Genomic DNA, 21,196 nt, shown 5'->3' on the forward strand with positions numbered 1-21,196 from the left:
CTATTGGGAGGTTTTGGCAAGGATCTAAAGCTGTTTTTTGCTTTCTGGTGTCCCAGGCCCTGTGGCCTGTGACTTTGGTTTTAGTGGTTTAGGGGGACAGGGAGGGAAGGCAGAGGTGAGGTAACAGGCAGACCTTTTCTGGGCCCTCAATTTTTCCTGTTGGTCTGATGAGGCACTGGCCTTTGCAACAAACAAGGGGCTCAGCCGTGCAAGTCGAAAGTCTCGGATATTTAACGCTTCTAGGTTCTCATTCTCTTTTCTGAACCTTGTAGGCTCTTCCTTCTCCTTGGTCAGAGGTGACTCAGATACAAAGAGAACCTTGTTTTTCAGCTTGTTTTCGATCCAGGGATCAATTGAGGCCAAAATAGTGAATGTTTCTTGTAGCTGCATTGAAATAAAGGCTCTGTGGCTGACTCACTTCAGGCTAAGGCTGGGTGGGAGTGGAGGGGGTTACCCATGGGAGGGGGAGCTCTAGCCACAGGGCACTATGGCTCCAAGGAATGAGGTCAAGGGACAGTGTGTGAGGGCTTATTCCCCTCTCCTCCCTCGTGACAAAGCAAGTAGTGAAGATAGATGGGAAGGGCTTGGAGGAGGGTTAGAAGAGGAAGAGGAGGGTAGGAATGCCTTACACTCTTCTTTACAGACTGGCTGTTTTCTGTGTCTAGCATGTCCAGGAGCAAGTGGAACACTTGTGGGCTGCGGATCCCCAGGGCGCCCTGGTAGAGGCAGAAGAAGAGTGCCTAAGCATTCAGCCCCAGGAAGATGCCCTTGTCAATTCTAGTCCCCTTGTGATGGCCCTGTGGCCTGGAGAGTGGGAGATAATGGCTTTCCACCTGAGGTATCCCTTTCCTTGCCTTTTGGGGCCATTGTATTAGGTTCCATTGCACAATATTCACCAGGAAGAGTTCAGACAGTTTCTCTAATATCTAAGCAAGGCCTCTTACATCCATCTCCTGTCCCTTATCCCTTAACCCACTGTCCTCTAATCCTGAAGAAAAGGTTACTCTGAACTCCTGGTAGGGCTAGAATCTATATACGTAAAATCCTAATATGCAAATAGACCAAACGGCGGAACAACTAACAACCAGTCACTATGACGTGTGCTGACCACCAGGGGCAGCAGGCGGCAGAGTGTGGCAGGATGGTGGAGCAGGTGAGTGGGGGCACCAGACCTAGGCAGGGTGCTGGTCGCTATCATCGGGGTGAGCCTCTGGTGGTTACTGAAAATTCTTTGCTCCCACGCACTGTGGTCCCACCTGGCGCTCACACCTGCTGCAGGCGCCGGCCCGCTCACACCCAGTGCCAGAGCCGCTGCTCACACCTCTGCCAGCACCAGTGCTGATGTCTCAGGGCCGTCAGCAGGTGTGAGTGGCGGCTGCTGGCCCCGGTCGCCCCTGAGGGCTTCTCCACCTCTCCCTGCTACTGAAGGGCGATTGGGGCAGCAGCCACTGCTCAGGGCCAGCGCTGTCAGTGCATGGGAGTGGCGGCGGCGGGAGTGGGGCTGCGGCAGGAGGGGCCCGGCAGGGGCGCGAAGGATGGGCCAAGACCCGCCCTTGTTCACACTGCAGCCTCACGGCCCACAGTTCCTTTCGAGGTGCACGAATTCGTGCACTGGGCCCCTAGTTGTAAAATAAACAAGTGAACAACCCTGAACTTTACAGCCTTTTTTCCCTTTCAGTAACTGCTCAGTTGCCTATTGCCCTTGCCATCAACACATCTGATCAAAGAAGTAAAACTGGCCTTACCAAAGAGATGACTGCTTCCTGGCGTGAAGCAGCTTGTGGGTTCATTAGTTGCCTGTGTAGAAGGGAGTAAGTGTGTTGTGGTTCAGTTAAGCAGGAAGGGAAGAAGGCTGATTGTTTCTTGTTATAGCCCAGAGTGAGTTGGGCTTAAGGCTGATGAGTGATGTTAATTTCATTAATTTTTCCCTCTTGTTTCTTGGGTCAGAAGAGGCTGGGAGCGGAAAAGGAGATACTGAGGAGGTGCTGAATGACAAATATATCTGTTCAGAACTTTACCTTTTCAAGTCCCATTCATGTCCTCATCTTAATTTGAGCTTTATAGTAAGCCTGAGTGGTAGGTATAATCAGTCTCTTTTTACAGTAGAAGGAAAGTCCAGGGGTCAAAAAGTGACTTGGCCAGGGGCAAAGGCAAGTGAGAGCTGAGAACTGGCAGCAAGTTCTTAGCTCTCTCTGCTCCTCTGCCCCATTCCCACCTCCTAGGATTTGGCCCTGGAAGCTCCCAGTCTAAGCTACTCACTCCTCCACCAAGTTCAGCATCATGGGCTTCATCTTGAGCTCTTCCACGGTTTGTGCCACAGCCTGCCTCATAGCCTGAAGAGGTATTAAGATGGGACAAGAGAGAGAAGGAATGCTGGGGTGTGCCCTTAAGTGCTTCACAAACCTTTGTTGAATACTTAGTTTGTTGTATATACCTTCCCTGAGGGAAGGTCTGGTGGGGGAAGCAGACAGGTGAGGAAGCAGTTACATTACTGTGATAAGTGTTACAACTGAACTAAGGGTAGGGTGCACATAGGAAGGTCTCCTAACTTAGTCTGGGCACCAGGAAGATTTCCTGGAGGAGGAGATGCCTTAACTGAAACCTGAAGGGTGAGTGGGAGTTAACCAGGCAGAGGGTTGGGGTGATTTTCTAGGTGTGGGTGAGCGGGGGAGGACATGTATAAAAGTCTGGAGGCAAGAGAGAGAGCACAGAGTGTTTAGAGAACAGAAAATAGTTCAGTTAACCAAGGTGACCACACTGTGACTCTTCAACATGGGACGCTGAGTAGTTACACTGGGATCACAGGTATAAATCAGGATAGAGTCATCTTAAGCATAGCTGGTGTGTGGTTTTGAGGAGTTGAGTGATTGAGGTGAAGCTGGAGGCATAAGCAGGCTGGGCAGTGGAGGACGGTAAACCATTCTGAGGACAGTGGGGTTATTTAAAAGTTTTATGCACAGATAAGGCACAACCTGATTTACATTTTAGGAAAATGTCTTTAGATAAAAGTTGTGTGACTAGTTTTGTATAAGCTGTTGTAAAGGTAAAAGCAATGGGACATTGGAGGGCAGAGCTGATGCTCTTTGTGGTGATTTGGGAAAGCTTCCCATAGAAGGTGGTGCTTAGCCTGGTCTTGAAGGAGCTGTCATATTTGAGTAGGCAGAAGGAGACAGGAGTTACTTACCAGTGTGACCTTGCAGAGGGGAGAGGGATGCCTGGGGCATTTTGTCTGAGCAAAGGCAAGGTGGCTTGAAAACGGCTGCATTAGGGAAATGGAGTGAGTTAGAGTGAATGTGATTCTTCGGGGGCCAGTGTGGTGGGAACCAAGACGGGAGGTTTGAGAAGGGAGAGAGACAGCTTTGGGCTGCCTGGGCTTTGGAGCTTTGGTCTCACTTACGAGGAAGGGTTCATTAAATATCTTCCTCCTGAGTAGCTCAAATGTGAGTCCCTCCAGTTCCTGTGCCTGGATCTGTTCCAGCCCAATGGTCTTGAGCATCTGGGTGGCCTCAAAGCGGTGCTGAGGGCAGGGGTGGGGAGCCATGAAGGATAGACTCCCTCTCATCCATCCCCCAACCCTGTCCTAGTACTGGAGAAGGAAGGGTACGAGGCAGCCCTAGACTCACCTCAAGGACACAAGAATAGCACAGCTGGTCTAGGACGGCCCTGATGACCTCTGCTGAGTGTACACGCATCATCTTGACCAGCATCCTAAGTGACTATGGGGGGCAGGCAGGGTGGGTGGGGTCTAAGAAGCATCTGGATGTCCAGGCCAACTTGAGGGCTGAGTCTAGAACTTGTGGGGAATAGGTGGGGTCCTGTCTCTTGAGTGTGCACATACATAAATGAATACAAATCAGATGTGCACAGACACATGTATATGTCGGTCCACATGACCCCATACCCAAGCATACACATTCACACACAGAGGACCTGCAGTACTCCCTGCTGAAGCTACTTTGCCCTGGGATGAGGATGACAGGGTACAGATCCCCATGGAAGTCAGCACTAGCTTCTGTTTCCCCCATCCTTCCCAGGGATCCAGCCTCCTGCCCCACACACCTTCATCTTCTGGGACATGGACCCGTGGCATAGGCACTGCAGCAAGAAGTCTCGGGCTGTGTTGCTGCAGGGTCTCAGGAAACCCAAACACAGGGCTGCCTCCACGGCTGCTTCATTTGGTGACTTCTGCATCAGCATCTGCAGCACAGAGGCCAGCATCCCTTCGTCCCCGATTTGAGCCCTCTGAGAGGAAGACAGGAGGTGAAATGGACCGGGACTATGTTCTCAGCCAGGCTTTGTTAAGAGGGCAATTCTTTGCTGCTTCCAGACCATTCTCCCTAAAATGAATCTCATGTTATCAGAATATTTTATCCACTTCTTGTTTTTGCTGTCATCTACTTGCTCCTAGGTCACATCCTATCATTTCTCTATGACTTTATCTTCTGAATGGATCAATGTTACTCTCTTAACACTTCTGCTGTCTAATTCCCAGCATTTAAAAATATATACATGTCATTGATCCAGCTCCTCCCCTCCAATAACCTTGTACTCCACTCTATGTCAGCTACTAATTCCCACAAAGACTTTATCATTACTTATTACTACAATTTCTATATTTCACGGATCCCATTCTGACCATCACCTCCTATCTTTCCAGCTCACCTCTTGATGTTAACAGTTGGACTCCACAAGGACTAATCATCATTAAGCACCATTTCACTGCTCCTCACCTTCATCCCTCTTTACCCAGCTTAAATTCCATGGTCCTGCTATAATTACTTCCTGCCTCAACTCCTTTACCTTATCTTGGTTCATTGTATTCAACTCTCTACTTGCTCTGTACCTGTTCTTCCTGGAGAAAAACAGTCACAATGATCTTGCTTTAGAGGTATGAACACAGACCTCATGTAGATCCCTAATGCTGCCTACTGACCATACTGCTTTTCTCTAGGCAATTCTCTTTCCCACCCTCTACGTCACACCCTTTGCTCTGGTACCTCTAACGTTTTCTTCCTCCAGTTCCACTCAGCTAATGACCTTGCTTCCTACTTTACTAAGCAAGTACAAGTTCCAGAGATACCACCACTTTTATCCAATTTTCAACCTGCACCCATATGTTCTTCCTTTCCACTTGTACTGTAGACCAAACCATCTTATCTCAAGTCAGTCTGTCCACCTGTGTGTTAGAGCTCATTTCTTCTCGCCTACTCGAGAACATTGCCGCACAACTCTTCCCACTCTCTTCAAAATGACCAGTTTTCTAACTACTGAATTATTATCCCTCAGACTAGAAACATGTTATTTTTCTTTTTCTAGAATCCACCCCTGGTGCCAACTACAACCCTTTCCAGCAAAACTTGGAAAGTGGTCTGTTCTTGCTGTACACAGGGGGGCAATAGTAGGTTGTAACTGCTAAGTGGCTACGCTAGTGATTCTATTCAGGAAACTCCACAGGACAATGCCTTCCCATCAAAATCAGGAGCTAGGTTACCTTCTCCCTGACCTAACCCCCAGCCAACACCATCAATTACCTTGCCCTAGCTTGCCTCAATTACTGATCTCCTCCCAATCACCTTGTCTTTGGGGATAGCAGCCCAGAAGTTCAGAGCTACTCGTAGTCCCCTCAGAGTATCCATCCTTTGCTCCTCATTTGGCTCCTTCAACTGCTTGATGAGAGCCTGGATCACATCCTTATTCAGGCAACCTAGACAGGGAGGGTGCTGAGGTCAGGGCAGAGCCTCGGGCTGCTCCTCTCTGCCAGGACCCATTGGACTCCACTGTGCCCTCAAGACATAAATTCCAAGTACTAGGTCCCGAGATGTTGCCCGTCTTCCCAGGACACCAGAGCAGCCGGCTGAGTGCAACCGCAATTCCAATCTCTCTTTTCACTTCACCTCTCTGCTCAACAGTACCTAGGAGAGTTCCCAGACACTGCCCAGGGCTAGGTTAGTACAGGCATATACTGCACTACCCTTCTGTCCTCACCCAGATGGGAGAGTGGCTGCGCTGCCTCCTGTCTCACCTCTCTCAACTCCCCAGCCAGGGAGAGGATATACTTACCCAGCATGGCCAGGGTTCTATAGGCCTCATACTTCACTCTCTCTGGACCAGTTTCGACCTGATTAAGAGGCAGGTGGTGGAAACATGCTATAAGGTGATGGGATGTCAGAGCTTTAAGAATCTCAGCTTAATCTAATGAGGAAACAGGCCTAGAGAGTGACCTGTCTGTACTCAAACACAGAGTACAGCCAGGAAGGTGCAATGGAAGGAACGCAACTTGGAGTAAGACTTGTTCAAATACCTATCTGGGATCTAGTCCCCATGTGGCCTTGGGCAAGTCGCTCAGAGTTTCCATTTTCTCATTAGGAAAATGCAGATGCTACCACCTATTCCTAGTATTGTAAGATTTAAATGAGATTATATAGAAGGATGCACGCTCTCCATAATAAATGGACATATAAATATGAGGCATTGATTCAGTTAAGGGAGAGAATAAACTCAGTCTCAGTTCTCTCCTAGTTTTTCAGTTGAGTGTCTTCTTAGTCAAAAGGGTTCTTCAGATCCCACCTCCCCCATCCTTTTAGATCAAGCTGCCCTTTAAAGGGCATGAGCTGGCATATGCTGCACCCTAGCGGCTCTCTTTGCTAGATCTGACCCACCATCCTTGTGAGCCTTGTCTGTGCCCATGTTCTACACACCTCATGCCCTGCTCCCTCCTCTCCTGAACTTGGTGCAGCCCCAGACTTACCACCTGCAGTAGTGCCTCTATGATAGACTCGTCACTGATGCCCAGGCACCCCAGAGCCTGCAGGAAGAGGAATAGAGGACAGGGAAGAGACCTTTGATACCACCCCAGGAGTTACCATTCTCTGTACACAGCTGGATTTGGTTATTGGAACAGCACCCAACCCCTACCTCTTTCTCCTCTTCAACTCAGCCAACTCCTACCTCCACCCTTGCAACTTCTCACCTGTGCTGCATAGAATTGCTCATCCTCTCTGGGAGATTTCAGGCTTTTTGTGAGTTCCTGCCCTTCCAAAGGAGCCAGTGGCAAGGAGGAAAGGAATAAATATAATTGTAAAACTTCAAACTGAAAGAAGCTCATCCAATCCAATCCCTTTTTCTCCTTGTCCTCCATTATGGGATTGAGGGCTGAAGGATGGTGTGAGCCCAAGGTAAGGGCATCCACAGGAAGGGAGTCTCTCTATCCTACCTCCCACCATGGTCCCTGACCTTTATTTATTATTATTTTTATTTTTATTTTTGGTCCCTGACCTTTAATCTTTGCCACTTTAAGGAGTCCTCCAGAGGGTGTAAAGTCTTGGGTTTCTTCTGATATTTTGTAGTCAACTTGATCATGGGGAGATGGACTTTTTGGATGGGAGTACCCTCTTTGAAGTGGTATCTGTGTGAGAGATTGCACAGGCAGCCTTGGTCCCCTTGTTCCCTCCCCACTTCACAAATTTTTCTCTGCCCCCGGTTCTCAGCCCAGCTTAGAGATGGGACCAGAGGAAGACAGGTGAGCCTCCTTCTACCCTGAGGTCTTCTCTGGGATCTATAGACTGACTTGCTCCACTCCCTGCCCCACCACACCCTTTCATTCTCTTTCCTAGAAGGTGCACATGGTGTGGAGAATAGCAGTAAATCACACCTAGATTGATCTCTCATTTTCTGCAACATCTTTTGGGCCTCCCGTTCCTGTTGATGATCATACAGGGTGTGCCAGTGTGTGTACAGCTCGGGCTTCTCGAAGTAACAATATGGTGCCGAGTTTGGCTTGGCTGGGTGCTGCCTCCAGCACTCTGGACTTGGGGGGAATTCTTCCTTTGGTGTCTGGGAAAACAGGGTGGATGGCAGAGCAGTTGCAGATTTAGTAAACAGCAATCAAATAATAGGATATTCAATTAAACTTGGATTTCAGGTAATGAATGCTATATACTGTATATATGTATATATATGAGTGTGTGTGTATGTGTGTGTGTGTACTAATATATATATATATATATATATATATATATATATATATATACACACACACATTGGGGTTCCTTGGCCTGGCCTGCGCCCTCTCGCAGTCCAGGCTGAGGGACCCCCCCCCCCCCCCGAGTGCACAAATTTCACACACCGAGCCTCTTGTGTGTGTGTACTAATATATATATATATACACACACACACAAGAGGCTCGGTGTGTGAAATTTGTGCACTCGGGGGGGGTGTCCCTCAGCCTGGACTGCGAGAGGGCGCAGGCCAGGCCAAGGAACCCCAATGGTGCACCATCGGGGCCGGGGAGGGATGCGGGAGGTTGGCCAGCCTGGGAGGGACTGCGGCCCATCTTGCTCAGTCCCAGTCAGCCGGACCCCAGCAGCAAGCTAACCTATCTGTCATAGTGTCCCCCCACCCTGGGTGGTCAGTGCATGTCATAGCAACCAGTTGACTGCCTGCCCCCTGGTGGTCAGTGCACGTCATAGCAAGTGGTTGAGTGGCCTTAGCATATCATTAGCATATTACACTTTGATTGGTTGAATGGCTGACTGGTTGACCGGGCACTTAGCATATTAGGCTTTTATTATATAGGATATATACTGTGTGTGTATATATATACATACACTAGAGGCCCAGTGCAAGTAGCTCGCTTCCGCTTGCCTCAGCTGGCCTCCCCACCATTGCCGCTTATAGCTTGCGCCCTGCCCTCCACTGCTCATAACTCTCTGCCACTAGTAGCTTGTGCCCCGCCCGGCCCACCGTGAGAGCCACTGCTCATTTGGTCATTACGGTGTTAGGACCACTGGCTTTTTATATATATAGATATACACACACACATACACACTTATATACATATATATATTTCATTGTTTATGTGAAATTCAAATTTAATTGGGTGCTCTATGTTTTATGAGGATCTCTGTATTAATTAATAAAAATGACTCATCATTCAGCACTGATTGCATAGCCCAGGCCTTGCAGATGGTACCTCACAACAGTTCCACGAAGGGTGCTGTGCAAGGGTTGGCCTGTGACAGAGAAGGCTTCTGAGGCTTATAGAAGGAAAGTGATGTATCCAAGAATTATTGACAAATTCTTCTCTGCCCTCAGTTACTCAGCCCAGCTCAGAGATGGGACCAGAGGAAGTTCTCAACCTTGGCTGCGTATTGGAATTATTCAAGGGAACTTTTAACATGCCCAAGGGTGAGTGTTGGGGTTCTGTGAACCAACTTTAATGGGAAGGGACAGTCTGCTGCCCCTCCTATTCAACAAAGTTCCCAGGGTGGCGAAAGTTAGGGGTCTTACCTGGTGGCAGGACAAAGGGAGGCAAACAGGTACTGAGGCCTTTTTGAGTTCTGTGGTACAAATGAGACAGCAGTCACAAAGGTGGGCTAAGGAATCATCCATTCAGGCATTCATTTATTCAGCATTTAGTGAGCAGGAGTACTAGGCACCTGGTAGGTAAATAAGGTGTTATTCCTGTCCTCAAGAGGCTCATGGTTTCCTGATACCTTGCTGCTCAAAATGTGGTCTGTGGAACAGCAGGATTGCCATAGCCTGCGAGTTTCTCAGAAATGCAGACTCTCAGGCTCCACTCCAGGCCTCACAAATCCCGATCTTCATTTTAACAAGATTTATATATACTTTGAAATTTGAGAAACTCTGGTCTAGCAGAGTGGTTCTCAACCTGGCTGCATATTGGAATTATTTGAGGGGACTTTTAGCATGCCTTGGCCCTACATAGGACTAATAGAATCAGAACAGATTCTCTGAGGAAGGGGCCTAGGTATTAGAGAAAACTCCCCGGAGGATTCTAATGTGCAGCTAATGGTGAAAACCATTGGTCCTGGCCAGTGTTTTTCAAACTTGAGTGTGCATTAGAATCACCTAGAGAGTTTGTTAGAGCAATTCCCTAGAGCAGCGGTAGGCAAATTCATTAGTCAACAGAGCCAAATATCAACAATACAACGATTGAAATTTCTTTTGAGAGCCAAAGTTTTTAAACTTAAACTTCTAATGCCACTTCTTCAAAATAGACTCACCCAGGCCATGGTATTTTGTGGAAGAGCCACACTCAAGGGGCCAAAGAGCCACGTGTGGCTCGTGAGCCGTGGTTTGCTGCTCTGTTGACTAATGAGTTTGCTGACCACTGCTCTAGGGCCATGGTCAGCAAACTGCAGCTCGCGAGCCACATGTGGCTCTTTGACCCCTTGAGTGTGGCTCTTCCACAAAATTACGAGTACCCTAATTAAGTTAAAACAATGTACCTACCTATATAGTTTAAGTTTTAAAAAATTTGGCTCTCAAAAGAAATTTCAATCGTTGTACTGTTGATATTTGGCTCTGTTGACTAATGAGTTTGCCGACCACTGCCCTAGAGCCGTGGTCAGCAAACTGCGGCTCGCAAGCCACACGTGGCTCTTTGGCTCCTTGAGTGTGGCTCTTCCACAAAATACCATGGCCTGGGTGAGTCTATTTTGAAGAAGTGGCATTAGAGAAGTTTAAGTTTAAAAAATTTGGCTCTCAAAAGAAATTTCAATCGTTGTACTGTTGATATTTGGCTCTGTTGACTAATGAGTTTGCTGACCACTGCCCTAGAGGATTGATTCAGCCTGAGAATTTGCATTTCTAATGAGATGCTGATACTGCTGGTTCTGGGACCACACTTTGAGAGCCACTGGACCAGCTGGTGAGACAGACTGTTATTAGTGATTAACAAAGGGAAACAAATGTGAAGACAGATGAAAGCACAGGTGGTACAGATGAGGGACCCTTAACCTGGCTCAGTACTTATTTACCCAGAGACTCTGCACAAGCTGAGTCTTCAGTCCAAGTAGGAGTTAGCCAGACAGATAAGGGGAGGAGCATTAGGCACGGGGAACAACTTATGCAAAGACTTGCAGGTGTGAGTGTTAGGTAGCGAGCCAGGGTGGAGGTATGGGAGCAGACCCTGGGAAACACAAGATGTTCCACTTTAGAAGACCCTGGAGACTTACCTTGTCAGCTGTGGGGAGCCATCCAAGTGTCCATGGGCTTTCCCTGACCCATCCCATGGATTTGCTGAACTCACCCAGACCCCTGCCTGGGAGGGGAGCCAGTGGCTTTCCTTTTCAGGCCCTTGCCCCTGATTCTGTTCCTCTCCATTCCAGCCTCACCTTTGGTCCTGTTTGGATATTCCAGCCATGGGTACTCGAACATTGACCTGGTGATTTCAAAGAAATCGACTGATTTTTCGTAGGCCATCTTTTTATTCTCCTGGTGGGGCCAGAGGGCAGGGTGGTGGTAGTAGAAGAATACAGGGCCTTTGGGGATGTGGAGACACAGCTCAGGGAGACCTGTCTTCTGCACAAGAGGAACTAGTGAGATGTCTGGGCTTCTGGAAATGGAAGTTTCCAAGTGCTGAGCAACCAGGTCTCCTAGGTAACTAGAATGCTCCAGTTCCATTCTTTTAAAAAAAATTATTGATTGATTTTGAGAGAGAAAAAGAGAGAGAGAGAGAGAGAGCGAGAGAGAAAGGGAGAAAGAGAAACATCGATTTGTTGTTCCACTTACTAGTATTTATGCATTCATTGGTTGACTTTGGTATGTGCCCTGACTGGAGATTGAACCTTCAACCCTTGCACATCGGGACAATGCTCCAACCAAGTGAGCTACCCAGCCTGGGCTCTAGTTCCCTTCTTTAGCCCCAGCCCTGGCATCTACTGGCTTATGGATTGAGGTAGTCATTTTACCTCTGGGAACTTCAGTGTCCTCATCTAAAAAGTGGGGAAGTCATGTCTGACCAGCTAACTAGAGGGGCTATGGTGAGGCATAAATTCAAACAGATAGTCAAAGGGTTTGGTGAAGTGTCAGGCTCACATAAACCGGTGTTAGGAGCAGGGGTTCTTCTTAGGATTAGTTGTCAGGAAAATGGCAGGGATGGGAAAGCCCCTCTTAAACACACACCTCCCTCCTTGGTAGCAAGAGACTGAACTAACTCTAGGCTAAGACCATTCATACCCCTACTTTTGCATATGCTGTTTCCTCTACCTGTCAGGCCTTTCATTTTCTTTTCCACCTGTTAAACAGTTTTTCAAATCCTTTAAACTTGCCCTAACTGGTTTGGCTCAGTGGATAGAGCATCGGCCTGCGGACTGAAGGGTCCCAGGTTCGATTCCGGCCAAGGGTAGGTACCTTGCTTGCAGGCACATACCCAGTAGGGAGTGTGCAGGAGGCAGCTGATCGATGTTTCTAACTCTATCCTTCTCCCTTCCTCTCTGTTAAAAATCAATAAAATATATTTTAAAAAAATCCTTTAAACTCTACTTAAATGTTATCTTTTTTTAATACATATATATTAATTTCAGAGAGGAAGAGAGAGATAGAAACATCAATTCTGAGAGAACCATTGATGGGCTGCCTCCCGCATGCCCCACACTGGGGACTGAGCCCACAACCCAGGCACGTGCCCCCAACTGGAATCGAACCTGGGATCCTTCAATCCACAGGCCGACACTCTATCCACTGAGCCAAACCAGCTAGGGCTTAAATGTTATCTCTTAAAGTCTCTTTTCTCCCTGAGGCACTCTGCCTCACCCCGTTTAGGTGTAACCCTCCTACTCCACGATATGACCACAACCTTTTTGGTAGCTCTTTCACCCCTCTATTCCGCTCCTGACCCCCACCCCCAATGCCTAGCTCAGTGCTTGGCACACAGCAGGCAGCTCACTGTAGCAAGAGAACATGGGCCACCAAGCCATCAGACTTGACATCACTAGGTATCTGACATCGTGTGTCCTGATGTGCTGCACTGAGAAAGACAGCATCACTCTGATAATCTGGCCAAAAATTAAACCTGAGTTTAATTAGGGGGAAACAATCAGGCAAATTCAAATGAAATATTCTACAAAAATCTTATCTGAACTTCCCCAAAATATCAATGTTCTTAAAGACAGAGAAAGTCTGGTAAAGGACACTGAAAAGTCATGGCAGCTAAATTCAGTATGTGGAATAACTGTGTCCTAGATTTTAAAAAATAGCTGTAAAAGACATTGGGACAATTGTGGGGCTTTGATCATGGCCTGTGTTTTAGAAAATAGTATTGTGTCAATGTTAGGTTTCCTGAGTGTGAAATATGTACTGAAACTTTTAGGGGTGAAGTGATATCACATCTGCACCTTACTCTCAAATTTGGAAAAAATGTATTATATCGACTATACACACACACATACACACACACATGCATATAGATAAAGCAAATATGGTAAAATGTTACCATTCAAATCTAGATGAAGGTTAATGGGTGTATTCTTGCACATTTTTGTAGGCTTGAAGTTTTACAAATTAAGGATTAAAAAAAAAAAAAGCATGGGCTTTAACATTAGACCTCATGGGTTTAAATGTTCCTCCCCCCCTTTTTTATTTTATTTCTTTTACTTTGGGGCTTTGGGCAAGTTATTTCCTTCTCTTGCCAAGGATTTTCCCAACTGTAAACATGGTTAATAATACTGCCACCCCCATAGGGTTGCGGGAATGAGGGATGATGAATGTAAGGGGCTGGCAACGCCCAGCACACAGTGAGCGCTCAGCTATGCTTTCTATAATTACAAAGATATATATTGTCAATATATGTTCACATGAAGGGGCACCTAGATGGGAAAGTTGGAGTACTCCTACCTCTTTACCTACTCCCTTTATTTGAAAGAACTGAGGTGTTGGGATTGTCATTAAAATCTATTCCAGGAGCAAGAGTGTAGAGGATTCCTCACTGGGGATGAGGAATAGGGTAGACCAGGGTAGAAGGGGAAGGTCTGAGGAAATGGAAGTGCTGTGGCAGGGAGTGAAATAAATTCTTGGGGACTTGGGGGTGGGGATGTAGTGACTCTAGTTTCCCCCTAGGGTCGATAAGCCACTAGTTACTTTACCTGCACAGTCCTGCCCAGGCCCCTTCTCAGAGAGCTTATGCCCCAGCCCTGCTCACTGTGCAAGACCATCACCCCCAAATCTAGGGAGGACACCAAATGTGTGCGCCCCTGCGTACTTAATACTCATGAAGAAAGAGGGTCCCCGAGGAGGAAATCATGCCAGGAGCCAGCTTTGTAATTGTCTTGGGAATTTTAATAGCAAGCTGATTTCTTACTTTTGAGTGAGCCTATCCTAGTGAGGGGCCGAGATTGGAGCTCTGGCCGTGGGACATTACCATAGAAGCCCAGTTTGTCCCCTTCTTCACCTCCAGAGGCATGCTGGCCAGAGGCACGCCGACTTCCTTCCTGATTGCAGATCCTGAGCTGAGGCGCCTGCAGCTCAAAGGCCAGAGATTTTCTGTGCACAACGCAGAGCCCTAGGAGCTCCTATGGGCTTTTGTGGGGAGGTCTTTATAACTGCCACTGCGTGGTGGAATCAGGGCCTTCCAGGAGGGTGGGAGCCAGGGATTGGGGAGAAGCAATAAGAAAGTTGTGGAATCAGGGCCTCCAAGGTGGGTGGGAGCCAGGAATTGGGGAGAAGCAATAAGAAAGTTGCATAAGTTCCGAGTTCAAGGCGCCTTTCATCTAGCTCATCTCCAAAGCGTTGATAATCTCCCTCACCCATCTCTTCTCCGGATTGGCACACACCTGACGGTTCTTTCGGGTGATTAAGCTGTGGGAGAGGAGAGGAGAGAGAGACGTGGTCAGCACTGGGACAGCCAGTTTTAGGAATGACACGGATTGAGGCACAAGAGGAGATGATGAAGGTACTGGGTGGGTCATTTTTGGAGCTCCATAAGATTTTATCTGTGGCTTTCCTTTCCTGTTGATTCAAAAGGGCTCCAAGCCAGAAGCAGAGTTGTGTGCATTGTAATTCTCACACACACCCATACGCCACCTGGAGAGCAAAGGGGATACAAGCCTGAGGAGCCCAGGGTTGAGCTGGTCAACCACTAGCCTTTCCTCAGCACTTCCTCTGTTTCGGACCCTGTGCTGGGTGCTCCAGATGCACAGAAAAAGAGGCGTTCTCTGGGAACTGGGTCATGGCTGAGCAAGAGGGAGACTGGAGGTGGTAAAACAAACCTGTGAGGGGCCTGGGCATTAGTATCTTTTCAAAGCTCCTCAGATGATTAGAATGTTACCTAAGGTTATGAGCGCTGATGTAGAGGAAGGAGCTATAAATGTTGGACTGGATTAATTATACGAGATCCACTTACTCATTCCCTAACTATGTCCTTTGAAAGGGCCCTGAACAACATGAGTGGACCTAGAGGGTATATGCTAAGTGAAATAAGTCAGACAGAGAAGGACAAATACTTTATGATTTCACTTATACATGGAATCTAAAAAACCCCCAAAGTAAATGAACTATCATAGGTACAGAAGACAAACTGATGGTCCCAGTTGAGAGAGCGGTTGAGGGCTGGGGGACAGGTGAAGGGATTAAGAAGTATGAATTGGGGCCGGCCAGTGTGGGTCAGTGGTTGAGCATTGACCAGCAGGACACAATCTGATTCCTGGTCAGGCCATATGCCCTGGTGGCAGGCTTGTTCCCCAGTGTGGTGAGTGTAGGAGGCAGCTGATCAATGATTCTCTCTCATCATTGATGTTTCTATCTCTCCTTCTCCCTTCCTCTCTAAAATCAATAAACAAAATATATTTTTAAAAAGTATGGCCGAAACCGGTTTGGCTCAGTGGATAGAGCGTCAGCCTGCAGACTGAAGGGTCCCGGGTTCGATTCCGGTCAAGGGCATGTACCTTGGTTGTGGGCACATCCCCAGTGGGAGGTGTGCAGGAGGCAGCTGATCGATGTTTCTCTCTCATTGATGTTTCTAGCTCTCTATCCCTCTCCCTTCCTCTGTAAAATATCAATAAAATACATTAAAAAAAAAAAAAGAGCCAGAGAAAAAAATATATAAAAAATAAAAGCAGTATTAATTGGCAGTTACAAAATAGTCACAGGGATATAAAGTCCAGCATAGGGAATATAGTCAATCATCTTACCTAATAAATGAGGAACATGCAAATTAACCATCACTCCGCTACGCCCACAGCCAATCTGAGTGAGTATGCAAATTAACCCAACAAAGATGGAGGTTAATTTGCATATGCAGGCCGGAGCGGAGTGAAGCCTGCTATGAGGGGAAGGGGGGCGGCAGAGGGAGCTACTGTAGTGGTGCTTCAGACAGAAGCAAGGACTTGCCGGCTCCGGGTGGCCCGGGAGCGGGGACTTGCCGGCTGCTGGGCGGCCCGGGAGCGGGGACTTGCCAGCTCCTGGGTGGCTGGGAGTGAATCCAGGGGAAGGAAGGCCTATTCTTGCACGAATATCGTGCAACGGGCCTCTAGTCTACCTAATAAAAGAGTAACATGCTAATTGACCATACCTTCATGACGCCCACCAGCCAATCAGGAGTGAGTATGCAAATTAACCCAACAAAAATGATGATTAATTTGCATATGCAGGCACAGAGTGGCTGGGGGCGGGGTGGGGCGCTGCCATGGCAACGACACAGGCGTTCCACACCACCCCAGCCCCTCCGGGCCTCTGGGCAGCCTAGGAAGGCAGAAAGGGAGCGGAAAGGTGGCTCTGGCCAGAGCGAAGGCGGTGCCGGCAGCCAGGGAAAGGAAGGCCCATTCTTGCACAAATATTTGTGCATCGGGCTTATAGTATTGTAATAATTATGTACAGTACCAGGTAGGGACTAGACTTACTGGGTTGGGGGGTGTCACTTCATAAGTTATATAAATGTCTAACCACTATGATGTATACCTGAAACTAATATAATATTGAATGTCAATTCTAATTGAAAAATTAAAAAAACACTCCCCCCCCGCATTCAAAAACACACCATATAATTTGGCTTTAGATAACACAGTGCCTGGCACAGGGTATACATTCAACAAATCTATGCATGTGTGGGTGAATGAGGGAAGGACATAAACTGGAGTCTTGATTTCACCACTTACTAGTTGGATTACCTTTGGAAAATCACTTAGGGCCTCTGAGTCTATTTGCAAATCTCTAAAATGTGTATAGAAATAATTCCTACTTTGCACAGTTATTGAGAAGGTCAAATGAGATAGTATGTGTGCAGTGGTTTTGAAAAATAGCATGCATGTGCTGTTGTTGTTATTGGAATGCTGTGGGACCTCTGCTTTAGGGTGGATCAGAGCAACATGAGACCAAAGATCCTGGTATAGGGCACTGTGGCTCAGAGAGGTTGAGGGCCCTGAGATATTGGCAGTGTCAAAGCACTTCTACCAATTAATCGGCCACTTTGGGGCTAGCCCCTGCCAACTTGGACCTTTCTTGTTTTGGCTTCTCCTTCAGGATGTTTTCAGATAAAAATGAAGGCTTAGGTTGTCTGGTGAGAATGAGGGTTCCTTGGTCCTGTTCCATGCTCTATCATGGGTAGTCTTTGCTCTCAGAGAAGCTGCTTTCCTGTTCTGAGCCTCACTCAGAGCCCCGTGACCATCTCTCTCCCACCCTAGCGGACAGAGAAGAGAAAGGGAGCAGAAGCCATATTCTGGGCTCTTGCACCTCCTAATATTTATTTTCTTATTTGGGGTGGTAAGAGAGCTTCAGACCCAGACCCGGCTCTTGTTAAGCCGGGTGTCATACAGGAAATCCTGCTGGCTTACCATCATCTGCTCTCCTCTGCCCCCTTGGCCTGTGGCCAGGAAGTCAAAATATCAGGAAACCAACATCTGGGGTCAGGGTTGCTCAGGCCCCCATTTCCTCCTCCTCCCTGTAGAATGGGACACTGGAGAATAGCCCCTCCTCACCAAGCCTTCTCTCCCTCCCCCCATATTGGGGACCCTCCACTTGCCTGACTTCCCACCTACCTCTTTTCCTGCTCCGTCTCATGGGAGCCTCCACCCTCACCTGTCCCTTGAGAATTACTCCAAGTTGCTGCCTTTCTTTTCTGTGTGCTCTCCCAAGTCTCTGGCCCTGGGTCTAGATAATGCATGTAAGACATTTGACACACAGTAGGCACTTCCTAGGTAGTAGGGATTATTAGATTTTTTTCAAATGTATTAGCTTGCAGATTTAAAGGAGAATCTCATTTTATTATTTCTCCACCAATCAATCAAGTTGTGTGTGTTTTTTAACACAAGTGACTACAACTAGGACCCTGACTTCTGACCTCTCCTTAGTTCCTCTGAGCTGGATTTGATAGATTGTGGGATATGGGCAACTGTGAAGTTCTTAACTGGAAGGTGATGACCAAATTGATCTCCATGTAAGATCATTGCAGATGATGTTTACATCTGTAAAGATTGGAGACTAACCTAGTGCATCAGAGTGGGGAAGATCCTCCAAGAGCACCCTGTCTGATCCTTTTCATGATAGCTGGGGAATCTGAAGATGGAGTTGGAGGAGCATAGCTATTTGAGCAGCTAGAGGATGGGCTGCAGTGGATGGGGCACCCTCTAGAGAGCTCCTGGGGGGATAGACTCTGCACCCCCCTGGTAGGTTCCCTGGGACTGAGACTCACACGACTGCTGGCATGGAGCACTTGCTGCTGGTGTAGAAATACTCCTGGAGGTGGGCACGGGGCAGTGGGCGGGAGATATAGGCAAAGCAGCAGGGTGTGGTGTCCGAGGCATCTGGGAGAAGGAAGGAAGAGACCCTTGTATTCATTGCCAGTGCACACTGGGTACTTTAAAAAAATATATATTTTATTGATATTTCACAGAGAGGAAGGGAGAGGGATAGAGAGCTAGAAACATCGATCAGCTGCCTCCTGCACACCTCCCACTGAGGATGTGCCCGCAACCAAGGTACATGCCCTTGACCGGAATCGAACCCGGGACCCTTCAGTCCGCAGGCCGACGCTCTATCCACTGAGCCAAACCGGTTTCGGCACACACTGGGTACTTTATATGATTTATCTTAAATAGACTATTATCCTTCTTTGGCTGAAACTGAGGCTCAGAGAGGTAAAGTCACTTTGCCATGGACACACAGTGACAGAGTGGTATTCCAACAGAGGCCTGAGAGGATCTCCCCAACCGCTCACCTAATCCTTGTGCCTAGCTTGTATCCTTCTCTCTGCACCATCACCCTCATGGCTTGGCTCTCGGGACATGCTGGGCCTCCTCCTGACTTGTGTTGGGCCCTCTGCCCTTATCTTGTCCTCCTAGGATCCTCAATGGATTCAGAACCTGGTTTCTTTGAGACCTAGGGTGGGCTTGGGAGTGGCTTCCAAAACTCAGACTAGAGATGCATAGTGGACAGTAGGAGCCGTGGCTGAGGCATTGTAAGAAGGGCCGTAACAGAGAAGGAGGAGTTTTTGTTGGTCAGTTAATTCAGAACGACCCTGGGAAATGTCAGTTGCCATTTCCCAGCAGAGTAGGAGTGTTTAAGAGCCAAATAGAACTGAGTTTGAATTCCAGATTCCCCACTTCCTAGCTGTGTGAAGCTGGCCAGTTACTTAACCTCTCTGGGCCTTTCTCTGTTTCCCCATCTGTAAGTCAGCTACTGAAAGAATAGTTGTGAGCCTGGCCGGCGTGGCTCAGTGGTTGAGCATCAACCTGTGAACCAGGAGTTCATGGCTTGATTCTCGGTCAGGGCGCATGCCTGGGTTGCGGGCTCAATTCCCAGTGTGGGGTGTACAGGAGGCAGCTGATCAATTATTCTCTCTCATCATGATGTTTCTATATCCCTCTCCCTTCCTCTCTGAAATCAATAAAAATATATTTAAAAAAAGAATAGTTGTATTAAATAAGATAATATATGTAAAGCAATCAGCATAATACTTGACACATAGTAGGCATTTAATTAGCTTTCATTATTCTTTCTAAAGCCCCATTTTATCATATCTATGAAATGGGGGGAAATATGACTGTCTCAGGAGGGTTTTAGTTACGTGCTTACAAGTTTCTTAGAAACCTTGCTGGTGTTAGGCAGGCATGAGTTGTGTTTTTAGGTCAGCTTGAGCTGCCCCTGCCTACTAATACCCCCAGCATCAGTCCACATGCAGTGAGTGCCTGCAAGCTTGGGGTGTAGACCCTGAAAACATAGAAAAGTTAATCAGAGGGTCCCTGCCATGAAGTGGCTCAGAGATCCATCAGGGGCCCCTGGACATCAGAGAAAAGCAATAAGTAAGCATGTAAATCATAGGGTCCAGACAGTATAAATGCAAGGTCTGGGCTAGCCTGAGGGCTGACTCAGGTGGTCAGGACTGAGACTTACATGGGGAGGCCGATGCAGGAGCGCAGAAGGCGGCTGCGGCGAGGAGGACAGCGAAGGCAGCTGCGTTGACCTTCATGGTACCTGTGGGTAGAGGCTGTGGGAGATCCTGTGCTGTCTTAGGATCCTTTGCAGGGATTCTCTGCAGCTCCGGCTGGCCCTTTATAACAGAGTCAGGCCAGTAGAGGGGGCGCCCCCAAGGGGAGTTTCCAAAATAGTAGCCAGGCATTGGCTGACATCATAAGTGAAATTGCATTAAACGGAAAAGAAAACTGAAATAGCCTCCGGAAATTTGAGGCTGTCGCTTTCCCTCTCCTTCCCCGTTTCTCTCTTCCTCTCCTTCTCCCTTACCCTGTCCTTTCCCTTCTCCCCGCCCCTCACCCTTCCCCCTGTCTTCCTCTCCTCACCAACCTCAGATCCAAAGTGAGCTCATCGGTTTCCCCTTTGCCCTCAAGCAGGGCTAGCACAAGCACTGGTGATAGAAAACCTCTTCCTCTGCTGGCATCCTCAGAGTCACCTTCCAGGGCTGGCTTCCCCCACAGAGGTCACTCAGGAGGCTGCTTCCCTAAGGGCAGGAGGAGGGGCGGGTGGGACAGGGGTCCGAAACAACTGGGAGTTTATTTGGTTGCTTTCAAAGGTCTGTATCTTCTCTCTCATCCATGGAAGGATGTTATTTATGATATGAGATGTTTTATTGAGAAGGGGAGGGGTCCTCTGACATATAGTCCCCAAGGATGGTGATTGAGGCAGTGGATCAGAACTGGGCATTGGCGACCTTTTCATCAGATATGAGTTGGAGTGGGTAATGGCTGCAGGGTCACCCCCATTTACTTGTTGAGTGATCCTTAGGAAATTTGCTTACAAGCTTGTTAAGGGAGAGAGAGAGAGAGAGAGAGAGGCTGTGATTATTAGCCATTAACTGAAGGCTTATTCTTTGCTAGTCACTATTCTAAGGGCTTTGCATGTGTCAACTCATTTATTATTATTATCCCCATGTTCCAATTTTTCAGATGAGGATCAGTAAATGCTGGGATCCTATCTCATTTTTTTAAAAAACAAATATTTTTATTGATTT

At 47.7% G+C, this 21,196-nt stretch overlaps 2 protein-coding genes across 2 annotated transcripts; both read right to left on the reverse strand.

Moving 5' to 3' along the window:
- HEATR9 (HEAT repeat containing 9) lies at positions 1 to 11,226 on the reverse strand (the record flags this gene model as incomplete). Its single annotated transcript, XM_080681404.1, is given in 16 exon segments — positions 1 to 24; positions 28 to 384; positions 630 to 716; positions 1,746 to 1,797; positions 2,260 to 2,333; positions 3,398 to 3,517; positions 3,624 to 3,716; positions 4,060 to 4,242; positions 5,574 to 5,704; positions 6,061 to 6,118; positions 6,749 to 6,805; positions 6,971 to 7,027; positions 7,276 to 7,405; positions 7,652 to 7,833; positions 9,289 to 9,338; positions 11,139 to 11,226. Coding segments are annotated over 16 exon segments (1,743 nt in total).
- A 2,834-nt stretch (positions 11,227 to 14,060) lies between these two features.
- On the reverse strand, positions 14,061 to 20,490 carry LOC308253684 (C-C motif chemokine 5). Its single transcript, XM_080679343.1, has 3 exons — positions 20,125 to 20,490; positions 18,425 to 18,536; positions 14,061 to 14,598 (listed from the first exon to the last, which is right to left on the reverse strand). Exons 1-3 carry the CDS (start codon positions 20,348 to 20,350, stop codon positions 14,511 to 14,513), a joined length of 426 nt encoding a protein of 141 aa, XP_080535469.1. The 5' UTR covers positions 20,351 to 20,490; the 3' UTR covers positions 14,061 to 14,510.
- Positions 20,491 to 21,196: the final 706 nt, after the last annotated feature.

Source organism: Plecotus auritus (assembly GCF_963455305.1).
Source record: "Plecotus auritus genome assembly, chromosome: 7".
Lineage (NCBI taxonomy): Eukaryota > Metazoa > Chordata > Mammalia > Chiroptera > Vespertilionidae > Plecotus > Plecotus auritus.